Here is a 21,188-nt window from a genome sequence, read left to right as displayed (position 1 = left end):
TCATAAAAATCATACCTTCTTCTCCAGGTCAGGTTCTCGGAACGTCAGCAGAAATTTCTTGACGTGTTCAGACCGTAATCGGTCGATGCTTCGAGCGTCAATGGCACGGCCTAGAAACTCGTCCACCTCATCCTCAGGGTTTAGGTTTTCTTGCGTGTTTCTGAAAATGAAATGTCTAGATAAGACAAGACAGTTTTTTCTAAACTTTTTCCTCCCTTCTTAGTTATCCTTTAACTTACTACTATAACTTAATAATAGACCACCGGCACCACACCCCCAAAAAACATGACAGAGTTAAGGGCAGCTCAGAATCACCATAGTTAGCCTTGGATGATTGTCAGTAAAACGGTGCTATTTTTGTTAAAAAATCAATCATGTTTATGCAATTCAGTAACTAAATCACATCAGCAAAACTAGGTTCTGCATTTGAACTCAAATACAGAGAAGTGTCAAAATGGACATATAATAGTTTTGTAGTCTCTCAGTATAAGGTTTGATGGATGAATTGCCTAAAGAGGCAAACTGGCTTGCATATCTGTATTCACACATTTAGGTAAATGCTGACTGGTTAATACTAGTAGAGTGATACATGCATAAGTATCAAGAGACCCAGGATTCTAGGTTCTGATACTTTTCAACACCTCTGGAAAAGTGATGGATATGCTCACACTACATGCATGTGTTGATTAGTTCATTGGTAGCTGGCAGTTCAATCACATTTGAATATATTTTAATGTCTTAAGTAGGTCTGCATAGAATCTGTGCCAACAGCTCAGCAGTTTACTGACAACAACAAATGCACATCTTTCACAAAGTTTAACGCCATCCTTGTCCCTTGTGTGTTTTTTCCATTTGTTCTTCCAGCTTAGAGTTAGAATGATTAAATGTGTTTTAATTACAAACAACTGTAGTAGACTTAACCCCTTTTCAGCATTTTATCAATTTAGCAGTTTCCCCCCCCATATTCAGCAGCCCTACTTATATGACACTGAACCAAACCAGCAGAATTTTGTTGCTGAAGTACTTGCTTGATTGATATATAATTTAGCTGATGCATTCAGAGTCTGTATTGGTTATTTTATTACCAACAAACTGCTTTGAATGAACCACATTCAACGACGATTCATAATATTAGTTTTAATTATTTTAATGTTGCATAATGAAAAGCTATATATGCACCTTTCAAAAGTTTGAGGTCAGTAATACTTTATTTTTTGAAAGAAATTAGTATGCATTAACTTAATCAAAAATTAGGGTAAAGGCATTTATTACAAAATGTTCAAGTGCATGTTCAAGTCCATTTGAATTACTCGTCAAAGAATCATGGTTTCTACAAAAAATATTAAACAGCACAATTGTTTTTAACACTGATAATAATAATAATCATTTTTTTTGGAGCAGCAAATAAGCATATTAGTATGATTTCTAATATATGACAGAAGACTACTGTAATGACAATCACAATATCACGATTTTACTTTAAAATGTTTTTACTGTATTTTTAGCAAATAAATGTTAAGCATTAGAAACTTCTTTCCAAAATATTGCTGACCCTAAACATTTGAATGGTATATATGTATATGAGATAAATTCTGTAATCAACAATTAATAAAAGCATAGGCATGTAGGGTGGAGGCATGAAGATGTGTTCCATATACTCACTTGTCTTTGGGATCCTCAAATCCCTGCAACAAAATTGGAAGAGAAAATGCATTATACATCAATGCAGAATGGATGAGAACGTCTGCATTTTTACGATCAGCACAACAGTGACCCCTTCTGGAGGACCTCAAATAAAGTAATAAAACTTCTCGGAAAAACTGGAAAACGTTCACACCACAAACTTCTTTTCTTGTTGTAGTAATAAAAAAACAATGATTTACCCAACACCCTATTGCAAAACAGGCATAAATCTCTATTAATTTTATATACTGTCAAACTGCAAATAACAGAACAGTGACAAATGCAGTAACAAAAGATAAACACAGAGAGAAAGGAGGGGTTGGGGAATACAAGAAATATTCAAGAATAAAGACAACTGCATGTTGAAAACAGAGAACTACTGTGAGACTGAGAATTTATTATTACTGTACTAATATATAACTGAATACATGATGACGGACATTGTATAAACAAGCTGAGAGCTGATTCAGATTGCTTGATTTATGACCACAAGCTTTTTTGGAGAATTTAAATTCAGACCCCACTGAGAACAGAAGAAAACAGAGCTGGCTGATGAGGCATTGATTTATCATGGTAGGAGGACATGGGAAACATGGAGAGGAAAACAAATAGGCTCATGTTTCACATGTGCACAAAGGGTTTAAGTATGATTTTACACAAAAAAAATAGATACTGCCTACAAAGACATCTGGTCGGTTTACACAGGCAGCACAAGTTTGACACATAGCACATACAAATGTTGGGTAAAATAACTTGTACTATTGTAAAAACGTCCTTTATAGGTGTAAAGGCCATTAAAAAAATATATATATCTAATTCAAGTGTGTCTAGAACATACCACAAACATTTTAGTTTTTGCTGTAGTATCGGTATAGAAATTTATTTAAAATGACTTGTATTGGTATTGACTTCTGAAAACTGGTAATATGAGAACCCCATTCTCTACAATAACAGCTTTGGATAAAAGCGTCTGTTAAATGACTACATACTTAATATATCAAAAATAGCAGCTATACAGGAACAGACTGAATGTTCCCATTAAATATCAAATGACCATTTTAATGGTAATTTCTAACCACTAAACATTAAATTATGGGAGTAAAAAGAATCCTTGAGACAAGTTGCTAGATGCATAATAACAGTCACTAAATTTATAGTCTCAGGAGATTCAGATGCACTCCCACACACAGACCTGCATGTATTCATTCGACAGAGACTATGACCCAGTCAGTATGTTGATGTGTTACTCCATTTGTTTCTCTCCTTCGACTGAGCAACACCTTCTGGGCCAACGCAAGCCTCTAGACATTACACCAGGCAAAAACAGGTGCTGTTGTTATTATGAAACAGATAATCTATTCGTCAGAATACACTGCATGTTTATCAATGCTCGGTGTTTGTGTAGGCGTGGACAGATATCTGGCAATTACATGCCAGTCTGAGCTCCAGCAGGATATATCGAGCGGGATTTATCTGTGCCACTATCAAACGGAACTGCACAAATAATTACAAACAGGTTCCCGCTATCTGCTGTTGGTTGGACAAACACAGATTCCAACTGCAAAATACAATATTTACCAACCCCCTGCTGGTGGATTGTGTAACTACATCATTTATTTAAAAAAAAAAAAACAGCTTTCTAAACATTCAAAACATACTGCTCTCTCTCTGTTTGTCGTTCAAAAAGTTTGAGGTCTGTAAAGAAGTCTCTTATGTTCACCAAGGCTGCATTTACTTCTATTTTAACAGTAATGTTAATGTTTTTTTTTTATTATATAATAAATAAAAAGAAAACAGATAGAATAGAAAAAGAATAGAGCCAGCTAGTGTTAGAGGCGTTTTTGATTTTGTTAATTGTATAATAAATAAAAAGACAACAAATAGATAGAATACAAAAAGATTAGAAAAGCTAGTGTTAGTTTTTTTTTAAAGAATAGAATTAAAATAGAGAGCTAGAAATATGATAATATGCTGAGAAACATTTCTTATTATCATCAATGTTGAAAACAGTTGTGCCGCTCAAAATTTTTGTGGAAAACATGTAAAAAAAAAAAATTTTGATCACTTTTGATCAATTTAATGCACCCTCGGTGAAAAAAAATCTTACTGACCACGATCTTTCAAACTGTATTTAATTACAGAATCTTAGATGTTTTCTAGAGCTCTAATAATTGGCTGAGAACTAATGTGGCACATTTATGCTGGAATATTTAAAATCTCAAAATTGTACAAGATTCTGTGTCATCAAGCAATTGCAATTTTTACGCTTTCTGTTTTTAATTATTTTACTTTTAAATTTAATGAATGAAAATGGTAATGATCAACCTATGAGTGGTTAATTCCAACTGTACATTAAACTGGGACTGGAAAAGGTTTTCTAACATAGAAATGTAGTTTTTGGTATTTTCTGTTTCTCACTTTAATTTTAAATGTAACGAACAGGAATGCAAATGGATAGCTTTAACAACCTAATTACAGTTGTATATTAAGCTGAATTGGAAAAAGTTTTCTAACATAGAAAAAAATGACATATTACTGCAAATTTAAACGGTAGACATGTCTTATTACAATCATCAATATTCCAGTCAAGTCTGAAGCATATTAGTTTTAGCGAGGACAAGTTATGCTGGATTTCTGTGTTCCTTCTTACTATGTTAACCAAGATGAGAAGGAACAGGTGATTCAGACAAAAAAGAAAAGATAAATGGTATTCCCATGGAGCTCACAGGAACTAATTGCTGGTTCCACTTTGCCTGATTAAATCCCTCAGGGCGGTATGTGAGGCAATCCAGCTTTATTTAATTAGAGGGCCATTCCCTTTGGGTTCCAGAGCTGGGGAAGAGCTGAGAACTGAATGAAAGAACAGGGACTACACAAAGGGCATGAGGTCCTTTAAATGTGGCCCTAAAGCAATGTCCTTGGGATTGTTTTGGCTTAGTTAACACATGGTACAAAAAGCCTCCCCTGTCAAAGGCCTTATCCTCCAACAGAGGTGGTAATGTGCTTTAGACACAGCAATTAGAGTAAATGCAAACCAACTGGTTTTCAGCACTCAGATAATGTTCTCATCCTACAAGGGTGGCTAATGCGGCCCTTTCAAAAGTGTAGCTTACTCACCATCCTCTTCATCTCCTTGGAAACCTGATTGCCACCCAGGTGATTATAGAAGGGCCGGTCTGTCCAGTGAGTGCTATTATGCGTGACCGAGTTGGTGCGTTGCCGGTTCATCTTAGCAATCATTGCCTTTTCTTCTTTCTGTGAAGGGAAATACAATACAGGAGAAGTATTACGGTCCGTGCTTTTTAGAGTCATAGTCATTAACTAGCTTGTCTTCTGACATTACAGTACATTTCCCTGAATTTATCCACATAGCTTATTGGCATTCATCTGCTGCCCAGCATCATGTGAGACATGCTATTCCTGAGTGCTAGGTGCTTCTGCTTGAAAAGGACGTGAAAAGGATATTAATGGAGAATCATAGCATGTCGACCTCAACTGTCTCAGGTTACAAAGTTTAATAAGTAATTCGAAATACACAAGAGAAAGGAGACTCTAAAATGTTTTATTTCACCTGAATTTATAAAACTGAACTGATACCATTTGTTGATGAGGAGAAAAAAAAAAAGGTCTCACCCGCTTCTGACTGCAGCCCACAATGAGGTAGGTTTCAATGTTGTGCTTCTTGAGATAGACGTTTCTTTCTCCACCAAATCCAGGTTCTACATCATAATCACCATTCAGATAATTCAAGGTGGCCTTGGTGATATGAATACGCCTGAGATGATTAAAAAAAAAAAACTTTCATGAGGCATAAATGTAGACAGGAAGTTGCCCTGGAATGGCAACACCATATCTGGAATGACACACTAGTGTATTCAATATTGAGTATGTTCTGCTTACAATTTTTTATAGTGTGTGAAACAGAACACATAATGAAGCAATAAATGTTTGAGTTATTGTCAGCAAGTGGCCTTCATTTACTACTTTGGGGAAATAAAACCCTTGTTTTGCATCCAAATTCAGATAAAAATGCCTTAACCTTTGGCAGTCCAAACAAAAAAAAAATTAAGAAAAGGAAATGTTGGGATGATATCATTTCTATTTCCAGTGTAATGAAATGAAAGATCAAGTCAGTGTTAATTTATTGTTATTGATATACTATTACAGACTTTTCTATTTTCATTTTAGTAATTTGTTTTGTGTATTGGTCTTTTTTTTATGTCTATAACTAAAACTAATCAAAAATGATAATGTTGTCTTGGCAGCTTGCTAAAGTAAAATGTGTATAATATAGTTAATGCTTATATCATTTAAAAAATATATATTTTAAGTTTGAGTTAACAACAATATATATACTTGTATACATATTATTTTCTCTACTTCATGTTGATGTTTATTTTTATTTTTAGAAAATTTCTAAATAATTACAATTTACTATACGATTAACCATATTTAGACATTTTGATAACAGTAGTAGTAAATCAGTCAGGAACACTTTGCACAGTGTACATACTACTGAAAGCACTATACTAGTATGCTATTACGAACAAAGCTATTGTGAAGAAAGATAACTGGAAAGAGACTTGTCTGAACTTGTCTCATGTTAATGGAAAAAACACATTTTCAGATTTTAAAAGTAAAGAGACACAGGGAGTTCAGGTGAGAAAACATGGGTAAAAAAAAATCCAGAGTTCATGAACCCACCCTGCTTTGCCCCCAGCTTCCATGTGATTGGCCAATGTGACATCGTTGGACCAGACATCAAACTGCCACTTCCTTAATCCCAGCACCCCACAGTGGACTCGCCCGCTGTGTATACCCACACGCATGTTAACATTGACGCCGGTGACTTCCCTCACCAACCTGGAGCACAGAGACAAAAAAACACAGATATACCTGTTGTTAATTCAGTTCATCATATATTTTGATATATCAAATTAACAATATACTAATATACTAACAATATACTCTGAAGTTAATATTAAACTTCCAGTTTTACTAGTCGGACCTGTGAAAGCTGATTACATGTAAACAAGTTTAAAACTACTAAACCTTATTAGAATTCATGGTGTCTGCTATCAACTGAAATGAGAAGAGAGTGTCTTCATAGAAATAATCTCTCTAAAGAAAGTGGCACTTTTCTAATGTTAATAAGCAGTGACATGTCCAGGTGTATCTGTTAATGATTTCCATTTCAAATAAAAATGTGAACATAAAAATATTATTCAAATGTGAGCCTTATTTAAATTAAAACTTTAAGAATTTTACTTAGACTATCCATAAACCAGCCAGGAAAAGGTTAAGTATTCAGAATATGTAATATTTAATAAGGTGAAATAACTTTAAACATTTTAGTTTTTCATTTTTAAAAATATAAAATTTAATTAGATCAAATAAAAACAAGGCAAAACAAAACACAGCAAATCAACAAACAAAGCATAACAGAAAACAAAACACACAAAAAATCCCATACTGAACTGAACAAAGAAAGACATTAATATTCCACACAATAAAATTGTAGGAAATATGAAATGTTTCTCCTTCCTTTCAGTTTCATTCACAGTTGACGCCGAGGTAGCTTTTAATATGTGGGGATATTATCATTTTCTTTTAATGGTTGGTTTCTCTTTCCAAACTCTCTCTTTTTCAGTGTGACCAATGTAACAGTATTTCCTACATTTTAATATATGATATCATTCATAACCTTACCCACTGACACATCTCCTCCCACTTTTCCCTATATGAAAAAGTCTCAAGATGGATTAGCGCACCCTGAAATGCACCTTTCCACTGGGCACATCAACAAATTAACACAGCACATTCTAAGCCCCACGTCACACAGCAAACAAGCCATCAAACTCTTTTGAACATCGAGGACGACAGGCAAGTCTGCGGAAAAATGGTCTCTTCCTGTGATGGGGCGCTGGGCCGGCTGGCTGCAGCTCAGAGAAACACAGACACATGCTCATTGGAGCAGAAACCCAGTCACCACCACCATTCCTGCCTTAACAAACAACTGCTCAGAGACACTGAACATTAGAGAAGTCAGGCCTGTGGACACGTCCGCACGCATGCGAGACAAATAACTTGGAAACAACTCAATTAAGGGATGACTGACCTAACCAATTAGAACAGCAGGACAAACTCATAGAGAGCCATTCAAAGTTTCTAGTAAGAACATAATGCTTATAACAATTTAGTCATGATTAGTAAAAGCAGGTAAATAAGATTAAGTGTTCTGTCTCAACTCAACCCTTCTGTGAACTTTCATTCAGTCCAGTGCTGCTGTACAGCATGTTCCACGAAAAGGGTATAAAACAGGGCCAGAAACTCCTGTTTTTGTTCTTTTCTCTTTTCAAGAGTTGGTCAGTCAAAAGATGTGCTTAACCTTCCAAAAATATTGATCAATGGACATTTCAAAGGAGTTCAAACTAAATATAATATGAGCTGTTTTATTATTTTTCTAAGAGGTTCATTCTTTATTGAGGCAACGGCGTTCAAAATATAATGTAATGACATTGCAGTTTTCTAGGAATAGACAACCACATGAAAGACAAAATATAAAATTATACAATTAAAAAAACAAATAGTAAAAAAGCTAAAATTGTTATGATTTAGTCTTATTGTTTTAAAAGATTCAAGTTTAATTCTAAATATTTTAATTAAATAGTAAAGTGAATATGCTTAATTAAAATTATTCTTACAACACTGAACTGAACACACACTTTGTTCACACACACACACACACACACACACACACACACGTTGGGTTTCCATGTTTTATGGGGACAATCCATAGGCATAATGGTTTTTATACTGTACAACCTGTATTTTCAATTGCCCTACACCTAAACATTCCATAAACTTCATTCTGTATGATTTATAAGATTGCTTCCTCATGGGGACCAAAAAATGTCCCCACAAGGACAAGGATTTTGGATATTGCTATCTTTGTAGGGTGCATAACGTAGGGTTTACCAGGACCACACACATGCATACAGTATATATATATATATATATATATATATATAAACACATACATATGTGTGTGTTTATACAGGTGTAGGTATATGTAGATACATTTGTACATAATATGTAATTTATTCTATATCACATTCAGTGGTATAAGAATATTTTTAATTACTAACATTAACATTTCATTGAAGCTGCCAGGTCGTGATTCACCATAGCATCTCTTTTGTATCTCCTGGCTGAAGTACACTTTCAGTGAGGCATTTGCCGTTCCTGTCTGACGAACAGAATCAACACTATAATACTCACGAGATTGCTTCGATCATGTCTACACCCATCTCCACGCAGCAGTGCGCATGGTCGGCACGGGCCTCGGGCAGCCCGGACACGCAGTAGTAGCAGTCGCCCAGGATCTTAATCCGCAGACAGTGATTCTCCTGCAACGGGATTAACAATGATCCCAATAATCAAATTACAGCTGTTTGAGTTGCTGTAGTTCAGTATGTTGGCATTATTTTTTATATAAAACCTTTCACTCAAATGTGTCGCATGTCATTTCATAGCCATTAGGGGGTGACACTGGATATCCCATACAGGGATGTGTTACATATATATAGCCTTTCTCCCATTTAAAACCCCTTCACATACCGCAAATGGTTTTTCCTTTTAAGGGTGTGGATTTTCATAGGGATTTATATGATTTATGAAGAAAAAACAAACTCAAAACTTAACTGTTCCCAAATGGCTTAGAAAAGTCAGATTTTAATCTGTGTCTACAAGTGTATTTTTATTTTTTATGTAGTAGGTTTGGCATCCCACTTTCATGAATTCAAAAATCCAGCCCAATTTGTCCTGATATTTTGCTTGGAACACATGAGTAGTCTAAACAAAAAGCTCTTGGAAATGGATTTTAAAAAAAGGCAATATAATAGATATATGGGCACAGATAACAGATAATACTGTAGAATAGTTCAGCCAAAAATGAACATTTTGACATTAGAAAGTATGAGTTCAGAAGACTAGCAATATAGCATAATATACTGTATTTATATTCATTGTGCTTTTGAAGCTTGAAACCTCCAGTCACCATTCATTGTAATTGCATGTATGGAAAAGAACAACCGAAACATTCTTCAAAATTTGGAAGGAAAAAAAAAAAAGTCTTAAAGGTTTGAAATGATACAAGGGTGAAAAGAAATGGCATAAATGTAATTTTTGGCTGAACTACCCTATTAAGCATTGTTTATTTGAGTGCTATAGGTATCTTAGTTTGTAACAGAACAGTTTAACCAAAAGTGAAATTATTTACTCACCATACAATTTCAGAAGACTAATACTGTATATACAGTGCCTTGCGAAAGTATTCATACCCCTTCATTTTTTTTCACGTTTTGTTGTTGCTGCCTTATGTTAAACCGCTTTCAATTACTTTCTTTCCACACCAATCTACACTCCATACACCACAATGGTAAATCAAAAAAATGTTTTTTAACATCTTTGTAAATTTATTAAAAACATAAAACATTGCATAAGTACCCTTATCATACCCTTATCTGAGACAGTTGAAATTTAGCTCAGGAGCATTCATATTGCTTGTAGATGTTACTACACTTGAGTGAAGTTAACCTGTGGCAAATTCAATTGAATGGGTATGATTTGGAAAGGCACACACGTCTTAATAAAAGGTCTAACAGCTGATAATGCATATCAGAGCAAAAACAAAGCCCTGAGGTCAAAAGAACTGCCTGTAGAGCTCAGAAACAGGTTTGCATCAAGCCACACTTCTGTGAAAGAGTTCAGAAAAAAAATTCTGCTTCATTGAAGGGTCACATAAGCATGTAGTATCTGTTACCCTTAATGGAAGAAGTTTGAAACAACCAGGACTCTTGCTAGAGCTGGCCTCCTGGCCAAACTAATTAATTGATGGAGAAGGGCTTTGGATTGGGGGGGTGAACAAGAAGAATGATGGTCACTCTAGTTGAGCTCCATGATCATATGTGGAGATAGGAGAAATCTACAGAAGGACAAACATCACTGCAACACTCCACCGATCTGGGCTTTATGGCGTTGTGGCCAGATTCAATCCTCTCCTCAGTGAAGACACATGAAAACACACTTGGAATAAAAGCACCTAAAGGACCCTCAGACCGTGAGAAACAATATTATCTGGTCTGATGAACCTCAATTCTAAGCATCATGTTTGAAGGAAACCAGCCCTGCTCATCACCTGCAGAGTAGCAACCCAAAAGTAAAGTGTGCTGGTAGCAGCCTCATGCTGTGGGACTGTTTTTCAGCGGCAGGGACTGAGGGACTCATCAGAGTAGAAGAAAAGTTCAATGCACCAAAATATTGAGATTAATGAAAAATTAGCCTTAATGAAAACCCAGTCCAGAGCATTCAGAACCTCAGACTGGGCAGAAGGTTTACCTTCCAACAGGGCAATGACCCTAAGCACACAGCAAGAGTGGCTTATAGACAACTCTGTGAATGTCCTTGAGTGGCCCAGCCACAGCCTGGGCATAAACCCAATCAAGTATTTCTGGAGAAACCTGAAAATATGTGACCCTGGACCACAAAATCAGTCTTAAGTCGCTGGGGTATATTCAGATTCCCTCAGATTCCAGATTTTCAAATAGTTGTATCTCGGACAAATATTGTCCGATCCTAACAAACCATTCATCAATGGAAAGCTTTCAGATGATGTATAAATCTCAATTTCGAAAAATTTACACTTAAGACTGGTTTTGTGGTCCAGGGTCACATATGCATCTGCCCCCATCCAACCTGACAGAGCTTGAGAGGTGAAAAGGCGAGGAGAAGAATGGCAGATAATTGCCAAATGCTGATGAGAAAAGCTTGTCGCATCAAACAAAAAAGACTTGAGGCTATAAAGGTGCTTCAGCTAAATATTTAGTTAAGGGTATGGATACTTATGCAATGTATGTATTTCAGTTTTTTTTTTTTTTTAATAAATTCACGAAGTTGTGACAATTCTGTTTTTGCTTTGTCAATATGGTTTATAGAGTGTAGATTGATGTGGGGAAAAAAAAAAAGTAATTTAAAGCAGTTTAACATAAAAAAAACGAAGGGGTATGAATACTTTCGCAAGGCACTGTATATGATACTTTTATAGTGCTTTTGCATCCTTTTTGAAGCTCGAATCCTCCAGTCACCATTGTAATTGCATGGATAAGAACAACCAGAATGTTCTTCACAGTTATAAAATGACAATGAGGGTGAACAAACAATGACTAATTTCATTTTTGTGTGAACTATCCCATTAAGTGTTGTTTGCTGGAGTACTATAGGCATCTTAGTTTGTAAAACAGGAGAGAAGAAACAAGTGGAGAGCAGAGGAAGCCTCAGGCTGGGCACAGGACTCACGGCAGCAGGACCGGGTCTTATGACAGCCACCTGAATGTCACCCCAGCGCATGCCTTCATTTCACCCACAGCCCATACAACAACCTCTATTGTTGATCATCAGGGCAAAGTGCGCGTGCATACTTTTTTGTCTTTTTGCTTGAAGGTTTTGTGAAGTGTGCAAACATCTGAACAGATAACAGATGGTTTCCCCTTTGAGCGGCATCTCTCTGCAGCAGCAGAGTACGTGCACGAATGCATGACAACTCGGCTGCGATGAGTCACCACCACTGGTGGAGATAACGAGGAGATAGGTCTAGTTGAGCTGGAAAACAGCGGGAAGCTCAGTGTGAGAAGCGTGATCGCAAACACTCATCTGACAGGAGGGAGGGCTTGTCTATCCCAGTCAGCTGTGTGAGTGGGATGCAAGCGGAATTAATATGATTACATCTCAGTTTGCCATCGTGTTTCGACTAAAGCTGTTCGGCTGAGGGTGTGGGCTGTTGTGTGGACACTTACGGCGGCCAGTTTGTCGAATCGTGCAAAGAGCTCGTTCAGGGTCATCACTAACTCCTGGGCCGTGCACTGGGAAGCCAGACTGGTGAAGCCCTCGATGTCGGCAAAGAGGATACTGCAGAGAGAGAGAGAGAAATATCAGGTGGAGGTTTCATCAGTTATGGGCACTATGGGCAGTTTTCATTAACAGATCGTAATGTTTTTCTTATGGTTATATGAAGGGCTCAACAGAACTGTCTTGAAACATTTGTAATTTTTTTACCACGCTATCACCATCATTTATTTTTGCTACTTTTCAAATGTATTTTATGTACAGATCTTATTGTTTTACTCTTGTCCATGTCCTTCAATACTAAAGCATGAAAATCCTTCTTAATATGGCTAATTATGTATTTATTTATTTAAAAATAAATAAATTAACTGATGCAAGTCCAGCCCATAATATGTAAAAACAAACACAAAGAAAGCTCATAACGAAGTGACGGGTTTGATTCACAGGGAACATACATTATAAAATGTATACACTGTCATTGTTGATAAAAGCATTTGCCACATGAATAATAAACCCAATGGAAAATCAGGTCATTCTTGTTAATCATCCCAGACTCTCATCCCCACACATCAGTGTAGTGCACATTCACCTATATTACACGGTTGCCACGGTTACCTGGCTGACAATTGAAACCCTCGCCCACAGCTATTCATTTCAATTGACCATTTGTGAAGCAGACTTTACATAGATACAATATGAGCTAACTAATGTGATCCCAGCGTCACAGCTCCATTACCATGCCAATGGCACAGCAGACAGGTTCGGATGGGAGTGTGTGCTCTCTTTAGCAACAGATGACATTCACATTAAGAGAATGTTGGGCCTACAGAGACGAGAAAGTGAATAAAGCATGATATTCCCCTGTGGGAGCCGGTAACAGATATGGTTCTTCTTTGTGCACCTTGAATGAAATACAAAACAAAACCTTGTGGGCTGTAATGAATTTTCCTATTCAATATTCATCTGTAGAGCTTTTACCAATGCTGACATTGATCTAGCTTTATTTCTAACAGCTCAGGGCTGGTCTGACACTCAAGCCAGCATGACAGCAGAAAGACAGTTAGGTTTGACTGAAGCCCAGGACAAGTAGTGCAAAACAAGTTAAATATTTACTTTATTTTTTAATTCTAGTAAATAAAATCTGAAGCTATTCACAAATGCAATTGATCCTAGGACAAGTTTGCTCAAATTGTATGAGCATTTCATTGGATTTTAGCCCTCTCACTTTCTAGCGTTACAAATTTTAGAATTGATTTTTTGCCAGATTGAATTATTCAAATTAGATTATTTGAATTACTGGAATTGATTTGGGTCTCTTAACTGGCCTCTGTCGGTTATATGATACAATTCAATGCACAAAAGGACAACAGATCCTCTTGCTGCATTTAGCCGACTTCCTATTCTACGGTCAATACGCCATAATGAATTGATGCCACCTTTTCATAGTAAATCAAGTGAACAAAGAGCATCATGAGACCATGTCTGAAAGCTGACAAAGATGAAAAACAGGAATCATTTTTATCTTATTACAAAAGCCCTGATCAAAAACAACCAAAAAAAAAAGAAAAAAGAAAAAGAGTTTGAAAACAAATACAAAAGACTTTGTAAACCAATCGGTTTGTAACAGCAGGGTGAGCAAATGATGAGCAAATACAGAAGATTCCTTTTTGAATGTACTATCACTTTAAAAAAAAAATCCACCCAAAGAACGAAAATTATTATTTCATATTTTATTATGTAAATCAGCAGGTTTGTAACAGAATTTTGGGTGAACTATCCCTTTAAAAATCCACAGATAACTAAAAGCACACAAAACACCACAAAGTCTAAATATAAACCCTCCCTTATACAATATAGCATCCGGAAACCCTTACATTAGTCATAGATCAAAGGTTTCTATATAGCTGACGGATCTATTAGAGTTGCTATATATAAAAGCTCAAATAAAAGGCCTCCCCTGGGTGGGTGGATTAAGGTTAGTTGACTCTGAAAGTAGACAGAGTGCAGTGCTCTCTGAAGGATAGCGTCTGGGCTGCTGCGAGCATCTCAGGCGGATCTTTAAACCTCATTTAATCGTTAGCACAGAGGTGACTCATCAGCTCCCTGCAGTCTGGACCAAAAATGTCGCTGCAGTGTGGCACAATGGCAGGACAGCTCTTTAAAAAGAATCCAAACACATTACGACCTCTGGAGTATTTCTGCTGGCTATTATGAACACACTCTAGGTTCTTTATTAGGTGCTGGTAATCTGGGGCTTTTAGTGTGTAAACATCAGGCAAAGTATTAAATGAAATCCAGAGCACCCTAGAAGAAAAGACTGCCTAGACTCAGCTTTCTGGAAACCAGTAATGCCAATCAAAGAGGAAAATAGCTGTGGTTAAATTTATCCCATGAGTCAACATGAAAAACCATCCTCAAATTCACATTTAAATAGTTTTTAAAAGTTAAAATATACATGTTCATATACTGTAAATCACTACTTTATTAATATATTTATTTAAAAAATAATATACACTAGAGATCAAAACTTAATTTGAAAAAATAATATTTTTGAAGGTCTCTCATGCTCAAGTCTGCATTGATTTGAAGAAAAATACAGTAAAAACAGTAATACTGTAAAATATTATTACAATTTAAAATGTCTGCTTTCTGTTTTAATATATTTTAACACGTAATCTTCATTTAAACATTGCTTCTTATAATCAATGTTGAAAGCAGTTGTCCTGCTTAATATTTTTGTAGAAACCATGATACATTATTAGATTTCAGGATTTTTTTGATGAATAGAAAATTCAAAAGAGCAGCATTTATTTGAATTAGAAATCTTTTGTAACATTCTAAATGTTTTAGTGTCACTCTGATCTATTAAATGCATTCTTGTTAAATATTCATTTCTTTCAAAATAAATAAATAAATAAAAATCATACTAACCCCATACTTTTAATAGGTGGTGTATAAATAATTATTATTTTACAATTATACTAAGCATAATGATTATGCACGCTGTATGCTGATTATTCTCATAGAAGCTGGTGAGATATATATTGTGTAGATGGGGACAAAACAACAGCTATTGCCAGTGGCAATGTTAATGGATTTGTGGTGACAGCAGCCCTAAGGTCAAATGTAGCTGCTCTCTGAAAATAATAAATTAACTTGGGAGTTAGAATAGCAAAGTGTTGACAGGTAAGTTACATAATAAAACGGCAGGAAGTTTAATAAATGGAGTGTGTAGTTGGTCAGCAAAAGTCTGTTTAGGGACATCAGCATGAAAACCACTTCAGCCAAAAAAGAAAAGCCCCTGGATGGAATGTTACACAAAGTCACACTTCCTGCTTATATAACATGGCCCCCTAAATCCATCAAGGGTCACTGCTTGAGAGGTCTGACCTCCTGATCCATCGCCCCTGGAGCTCAAACTGATTCTACAATTGCTTAATTATGATATTGGATATAAAGCTGTTGTATAAAAGCCTGTCAAATCTTCCTCACTCCACAACAGTGATTTGTAGAAAATTGCAAATTAAACAAATATTTGAAATAAATAAAAAAGTAAAATATTTTACTCACAACTATAGTGTTTCCTTGCTGCATTAAACTATTTACAGTATATCAAATTAATTTCAGATGTGAGCAAATCCACTGAAAATTACCAGTACCTTTCCTGCTAATTTACAGATTTTTCTTTCAACCCTAAAACACAACAGAATAAAATGCATAATTCAAAATATGGGTAAAATAGCTATGAAAAATCAATACAGAAAATTCCTTCATATTAACATGGTACATTGCACCACATTTTTACAGACTTTTCTTAGTTTAAGCCACACAGTTAGAACACAGTAGAATTGTGCTGCTTATAGGAATTGTATATCAGAGTTATTCATATTCATATCAAAAAAAAAAAAAAAACTTTCGGTTTGCCCTGCCACTCACCTAAAGATAAATTAACAGATGTTTACGCAAGAGTAAAACAACTGTTAGTCTAGACATTCATTTGTAAATGATAAAATTAAATAATATTATTTTTTCAAGACTAACCAATATGTCCATCAAACTTGTTTTTGGCCTAGAATGTGTCCCCACTAGGGTTGCAAAGGGGTGGAAAATTTCCTGTAAATTTCCGGAAACTTTCCAAAAATCCCAGGAAGATTCCAAAAAAATCCTGGAAAGTTTTCCAACTTTTTGCAACCCTAGTCCCCCCCCACTGAGGAAAATATCAAATCAGAATTTCATTGATGTCCACGACCGTTTAAATTAGCCGGTGCCACACCAGACGAACTATCAGTTCATTCCTCGAGCAAAACTCCCAACTAGAGACCTGCACGACTTGTGTGTGTGCGGGATGCGGAAGAATAAAATTATTCGCGGGACTCCTGCAAAATAGAATTTTCTAAAACATATAAATTGTTATTTATCTGTTGCACAAAAGCAAAAGGAACAACTAATATTAACATTAAAATGATTAACATGCGCAAGTTAGGCAGAGTTTCTATTTATAACACGTGTTTAAAGGGTTGCGCAGTGTAGCCAATCACAGACTCAGCTGTTGATTTCTGGAATGCAATGGCCAGTCAGAGGTGACTCACCACAGTGCTGAAATTGCGTGCTCACGAATCATCTCATTTTAATACAAGAAGTGTAGACATTGTGAAAGATTCATTGTGCATATGTTCATTGTGTTATAACAGAGCTTTATAAGATCGCGATGAACTGAGATGTCAGCTTTTAGTGATAATAAAGGAAGCTGCTCGCATTTTGCCAGGCCTAACCATGCTGGAAGCAGCCCATGCTTGCTTTTCTGTTAAAAATAACAGTGGTTTGTGAATGTTGAGGCTCAGCCTAATTAACAAATATTTTATCGGGAGCGTTTATGCTGGGATGTTGTGGAGCTTAGGAGATGTTACAGAACCATGTTCGATGTACAGAAAAAAAAAATCTATATAGATTACTTTTATGCGGGCTTTTGCGGGCGGGAGTGGGACAAAACATGAATGTCGCGGGCGGGAGCGGGACCAGATAAGATATATTTCTGCGGGAGCGGGCAGGCGCGGGACAGAATCTTGCAGGAACGGGACTGAAAAATCCGTCCCGCACAGGTCTCTACTCCCAGCCTCCTCTTTCCACAATAGTGCAGGTTTCATTCAGGAGCAAAGATTCAAACACAGACATTGTTATATAACTGTCCTCAGCAATTAAACCACTGGGTCCTCTAGTAACAGACCTATCAATATTCCACTTAGCGAGATATCGCTTGGCTGCACACTTACATAATTCCTCTGACCATGGAGCCTGTTTGGTGGGGGCTTTACTGAAAAAGAAACAGAACCTCGATAGCAGACAACAACCCAGAAGTCCAGAAGTCTCACTACCCACTGGCTCACAAAGCCCAAGTTCATGTTGCCCTTTGTTGCTGTAGTCTACCCACTATTCGATCATAGAAAAGGGCTGGCAGAGAGTATCAAGCCATTTAAACAATGGAGGTCAAATGTTCTCTGTGCTGTTGTTTTATAGTAGGTGCTGCTGCTGTATTGAACAATATCAGGTGGCGGATCACTGTCTGTACTCCAACTAATAGATGCATAAAGTTAAAAAAATTAAGTTTGCATAAAGCCCTGCTCAACTTTGTTCCATCAACAGCATTCACATTGCTGGAAATTGTGTACTCTCAGTGAAAATAAATTATTTCTGATCACTCCAAAATACAGTCAGTACGAACACCCATTTAATTGTGAATTCGCAAATGCTAAGTAGACATTAAACCAGAATATGCATTTATAGGTCACTTTTTTAACAGTTTGCTAATTAAAATAGTTTAGAGTGGCTACATGTCTAAAATGTATATTATCTGCGCAATAAGCCATCGTTATATGTAAAAACATTTAATAAAATTTCACTGAAGTTTTTCAAAATAAAATAAAAAATTTAATTAAATTCACCTGAATATATCAGATGGTGCTTTGAATTATTTGTTTTTTGGGGGGAAACAAATCTGTAATAAAATTGTGTTTTGGTGTATTAGTTTTAGCTGTAATGTGGTGTGGCAGGCAGTAGCCATGCCTCAGCACTCTGCCGCTAAATCCAACTCCTCCCTGTCAAACCGTTTTATTTCTTTGGTTAATCTTCTACCCTCCAGATTTAGAATTCATAACCGTGGAGAATCATAATTCATCACATGGATTCCCGATTTGTCGTATGTCATCAACCTGAGACCCACATACTTTTAAACTCAAGTCTTCATAAGATTACAGCTGTGTTTAAAAACCGACATGAGGTAGAACAACAGGCTATACTTAATAGGGCCTCTTGTGATTGTGAGTGTCCAACTAGTCTGGTGGTGTGAAAATCGGCACGTAATCAGTGGGAAAGTGTCTGTAGATGCTCAGAAGGGCTGCCTTGACACATGGATGGTCAGTTGGAGAAAGAGATGAGCGAGTGTTTTCTTCTCTTAAACCACAAGAGGGTGCAATATCTAACGCTTATCAGATTTATAAAACACTTATGAGCTCTGTTCCAAAACCTAATAAGCTGTTATCAGGAAATCATTTAAGTCTGAGGTAGTATACACATAATTTATGGAGAAAGCATACCCAAAAATAATACTAAAAATTGAAATTATACATTTTTTTTTTTTTATTATAATATGTTATAAAACATTACAAAAATTTGTAATACGATATGAATAAAAAAAATTATAAATATCTAAAAAACATCTGCGATGGAAGATGGCTGGAGAGAAATGCTGACAAATGTAAATATAGCCTACTGATATTTCATGCAATGCAAAAAATGTTACATCTAATAATGTTAGTTTAGCAACATGCATTAATGGGTGCAGATTTTGTATTTGCCTGTGAGGTTTCATTTGCAGTTATCAACAGGGTAACTGTGTATAGGGGCAGCTTACTCGAAAAGCACTGATCTCGTAACCTTACTAAGTACTAATATAATTATATGTACAAGTAATTGCATTTAAATACTGAGGGCTGAAAAGACTTTAAAAGTGCATTGAGATGCAAACACTTACTACCATCTTTCAGGCTATTTGAGGAGTCACTCTTACCTCACATTGTCATGCTTTTGAATATAGATCTTGTGGAACATCATATCTTCTTGTTTGGCATTTATGTCGGCTTTCATCTCCATGGCGACATGTCGAGGAAGCACAGAGAGGAGGAGGCGTTCCTGCAAATGATGACAGTGATAGTAAGGAAAAGACAGGTAGAAACAAAGAGAAGAGCGCTTATTCTCAGGAATAGAGAAAACTGAAGGAAATTACATTCATTCTAAGATTATTTTATATATTACAAATATTACACTGACTGTGACAGGTAGTTATTAGTTATTTTAACTACTGAGACCATACTGTTATTTGCAAAAACACTTGATATGAAAAAATATATATATTTCTGCAGAAAAAAAAAAAAGATGAATGGCCTCAGTGGGCTTCTGTGTTTGCAGAAACTGATATTATTTTTTCCTTTGGTGCCACTATGAATCTCGGTACTGTTCTAGGATGTGGCTCTAATCTTACAAATTAATCAGCACTGCATGTCTCCGTGCACTAGTTTTCTCACAGCTTCAAATCTATACTGAAAATCAATGGACATGTGAATGGACTCCAGCTGAAGGACTTTTCATTCATTTAGCTCTATTCCAAGCAATCTGAGGCTATTTCCTCACACATATTTGAGTCTGAAAGAAAGAAAGAAACATTTGCACAGAATGTTGCATTCTAATATACTTCAGTTTTTATATGGTTCTACCAGGTGCTAAAATAAATACCATAGTATTAATCATGGTACTCTGAGTACCTGATTATGGTACTTACAAATGTAAGACGTTAATTATGCTCAACAAGGCTGCATTTATTTGATCAATAATAATCTGACTGACTCTTGAATTTTAAAGGATATCTGTGCCTGGAGAATCTTCATACTGAACAGTAAATCTCATAGAATGACACTAGAATTTAAAATGTGCTCTTATGATATCTGGTGGACTCTCACCTGTTGCTGGTTTTCTCTCTGAGAGTGCAGACGGGCTTGAATACATTCTCTGGTTTCCTGGAAGGCTTGCCTCTGTGAGCCTTCTGCTGGGTAGTGTGTGCACACACCAACTATATTAGTGCAGGAGAAGATCAGGACATTGGACACAAGCTGTAAAAGAAAGAAGAACACACCATTAAAGAATATGAAACTTCAACTTTAGAGACCCAAACATTGATACTGATGATATACGTGTTGTTTCCTTAAAACAACAGTTCACGTAAAATTCCAAAATCTACTTAATCTAGATAACACTGGACCCTACTAACTTACATTGTATGGACAAAAAGAAACAAATATTGAGATATCTCTCAAAATGTATTCTTTTGTGCTTCACAGAAGTCATACAGGTTTAAAGCGACATAAGGGTGAGTAAATCAATTTTCATTTATGGGTGAACTCTCTCTCTACATGTGATTTCCACTTGTAAAATTCATGATTTATGTTTTATTTTCAGTATGTTCAATCTCAGTGCACTCTAATAAAGTTACATTAGATTACACTGACAATCTTTTTGAATAGTTTATCTATGATTTACTCAATGGAGTCTGTTGT

The 21,188-nt window shown here is 36.0% G+C and overlaps 1 protein-coding gene across 1 annotated transcript in view; it reads right to left on the bottom strand.

Annotated features, from left to right (window-relative positions):
• adcy5 (adenylate cyclase 5) overlaps positions 1 to 21,188 on the bottom strand; it is a 76,755-nt gene that overhangs the window by 11,436 nt on the left and 44,131 nt on the right. Inside the window, exons 2-10 of the mRNA XM_058787073.1 lie at positions 20,595 to 20,744; positions 19,649 to 19,770; positions 12,537 to 12,648; positions 8,965 to 9,092; positions 6,388 to 6,546; positions 5,317 to 5,458; positions 4,801 to 4,938; positions 1,663 to 1,685; positions 16 to 160 (exon numbers count right to left, since the gene is read on the bottom strand). Coding sequence (XP_058643056.1) covers positions 16 to 160; positions 1,663 to 1,685; positions 4,801 to 4,938; positions 5,317 to 5,458; positions 6,388 to 6,546; positions 8,965 to 9,092; positions 12,537 to 12,648; positions 19,649 to 19,770; positions 20,595 to 20,744 — 1,119 coding nt within the window. The remainder of the gene's footprint in view (positions 1 to 15; positions 161 to 1,662; positions 1,686 to 4,800; positions 4,939 to 5,316; positions 5,459 to 6,387; positions 6,547 to 8,964; positions 9,093 to 12,536; positions 12,649 to 19,648; positions 19,771 to 20,594; positions 20,745 to 21,188) is intronic.

Source organism: Onychostoma macrolepis, chromosome 09 (genome assembly GCF_012432095.1).
Source record: "Onychostoma macrolepis isolate SWU-2019 chromosome 09, ASM1243209v1, whole genome shotgun sequence".
Lineage (NCBI taxonomy): Eukaryota > Metazoa > Chordata > Actinopteri > Cypriniformes > Cyprinidae > Onychostoma > Onychostoma macrolepis.
This window is presented reverse-complemented; position numbering and strand designations above follow the sequence as displayed.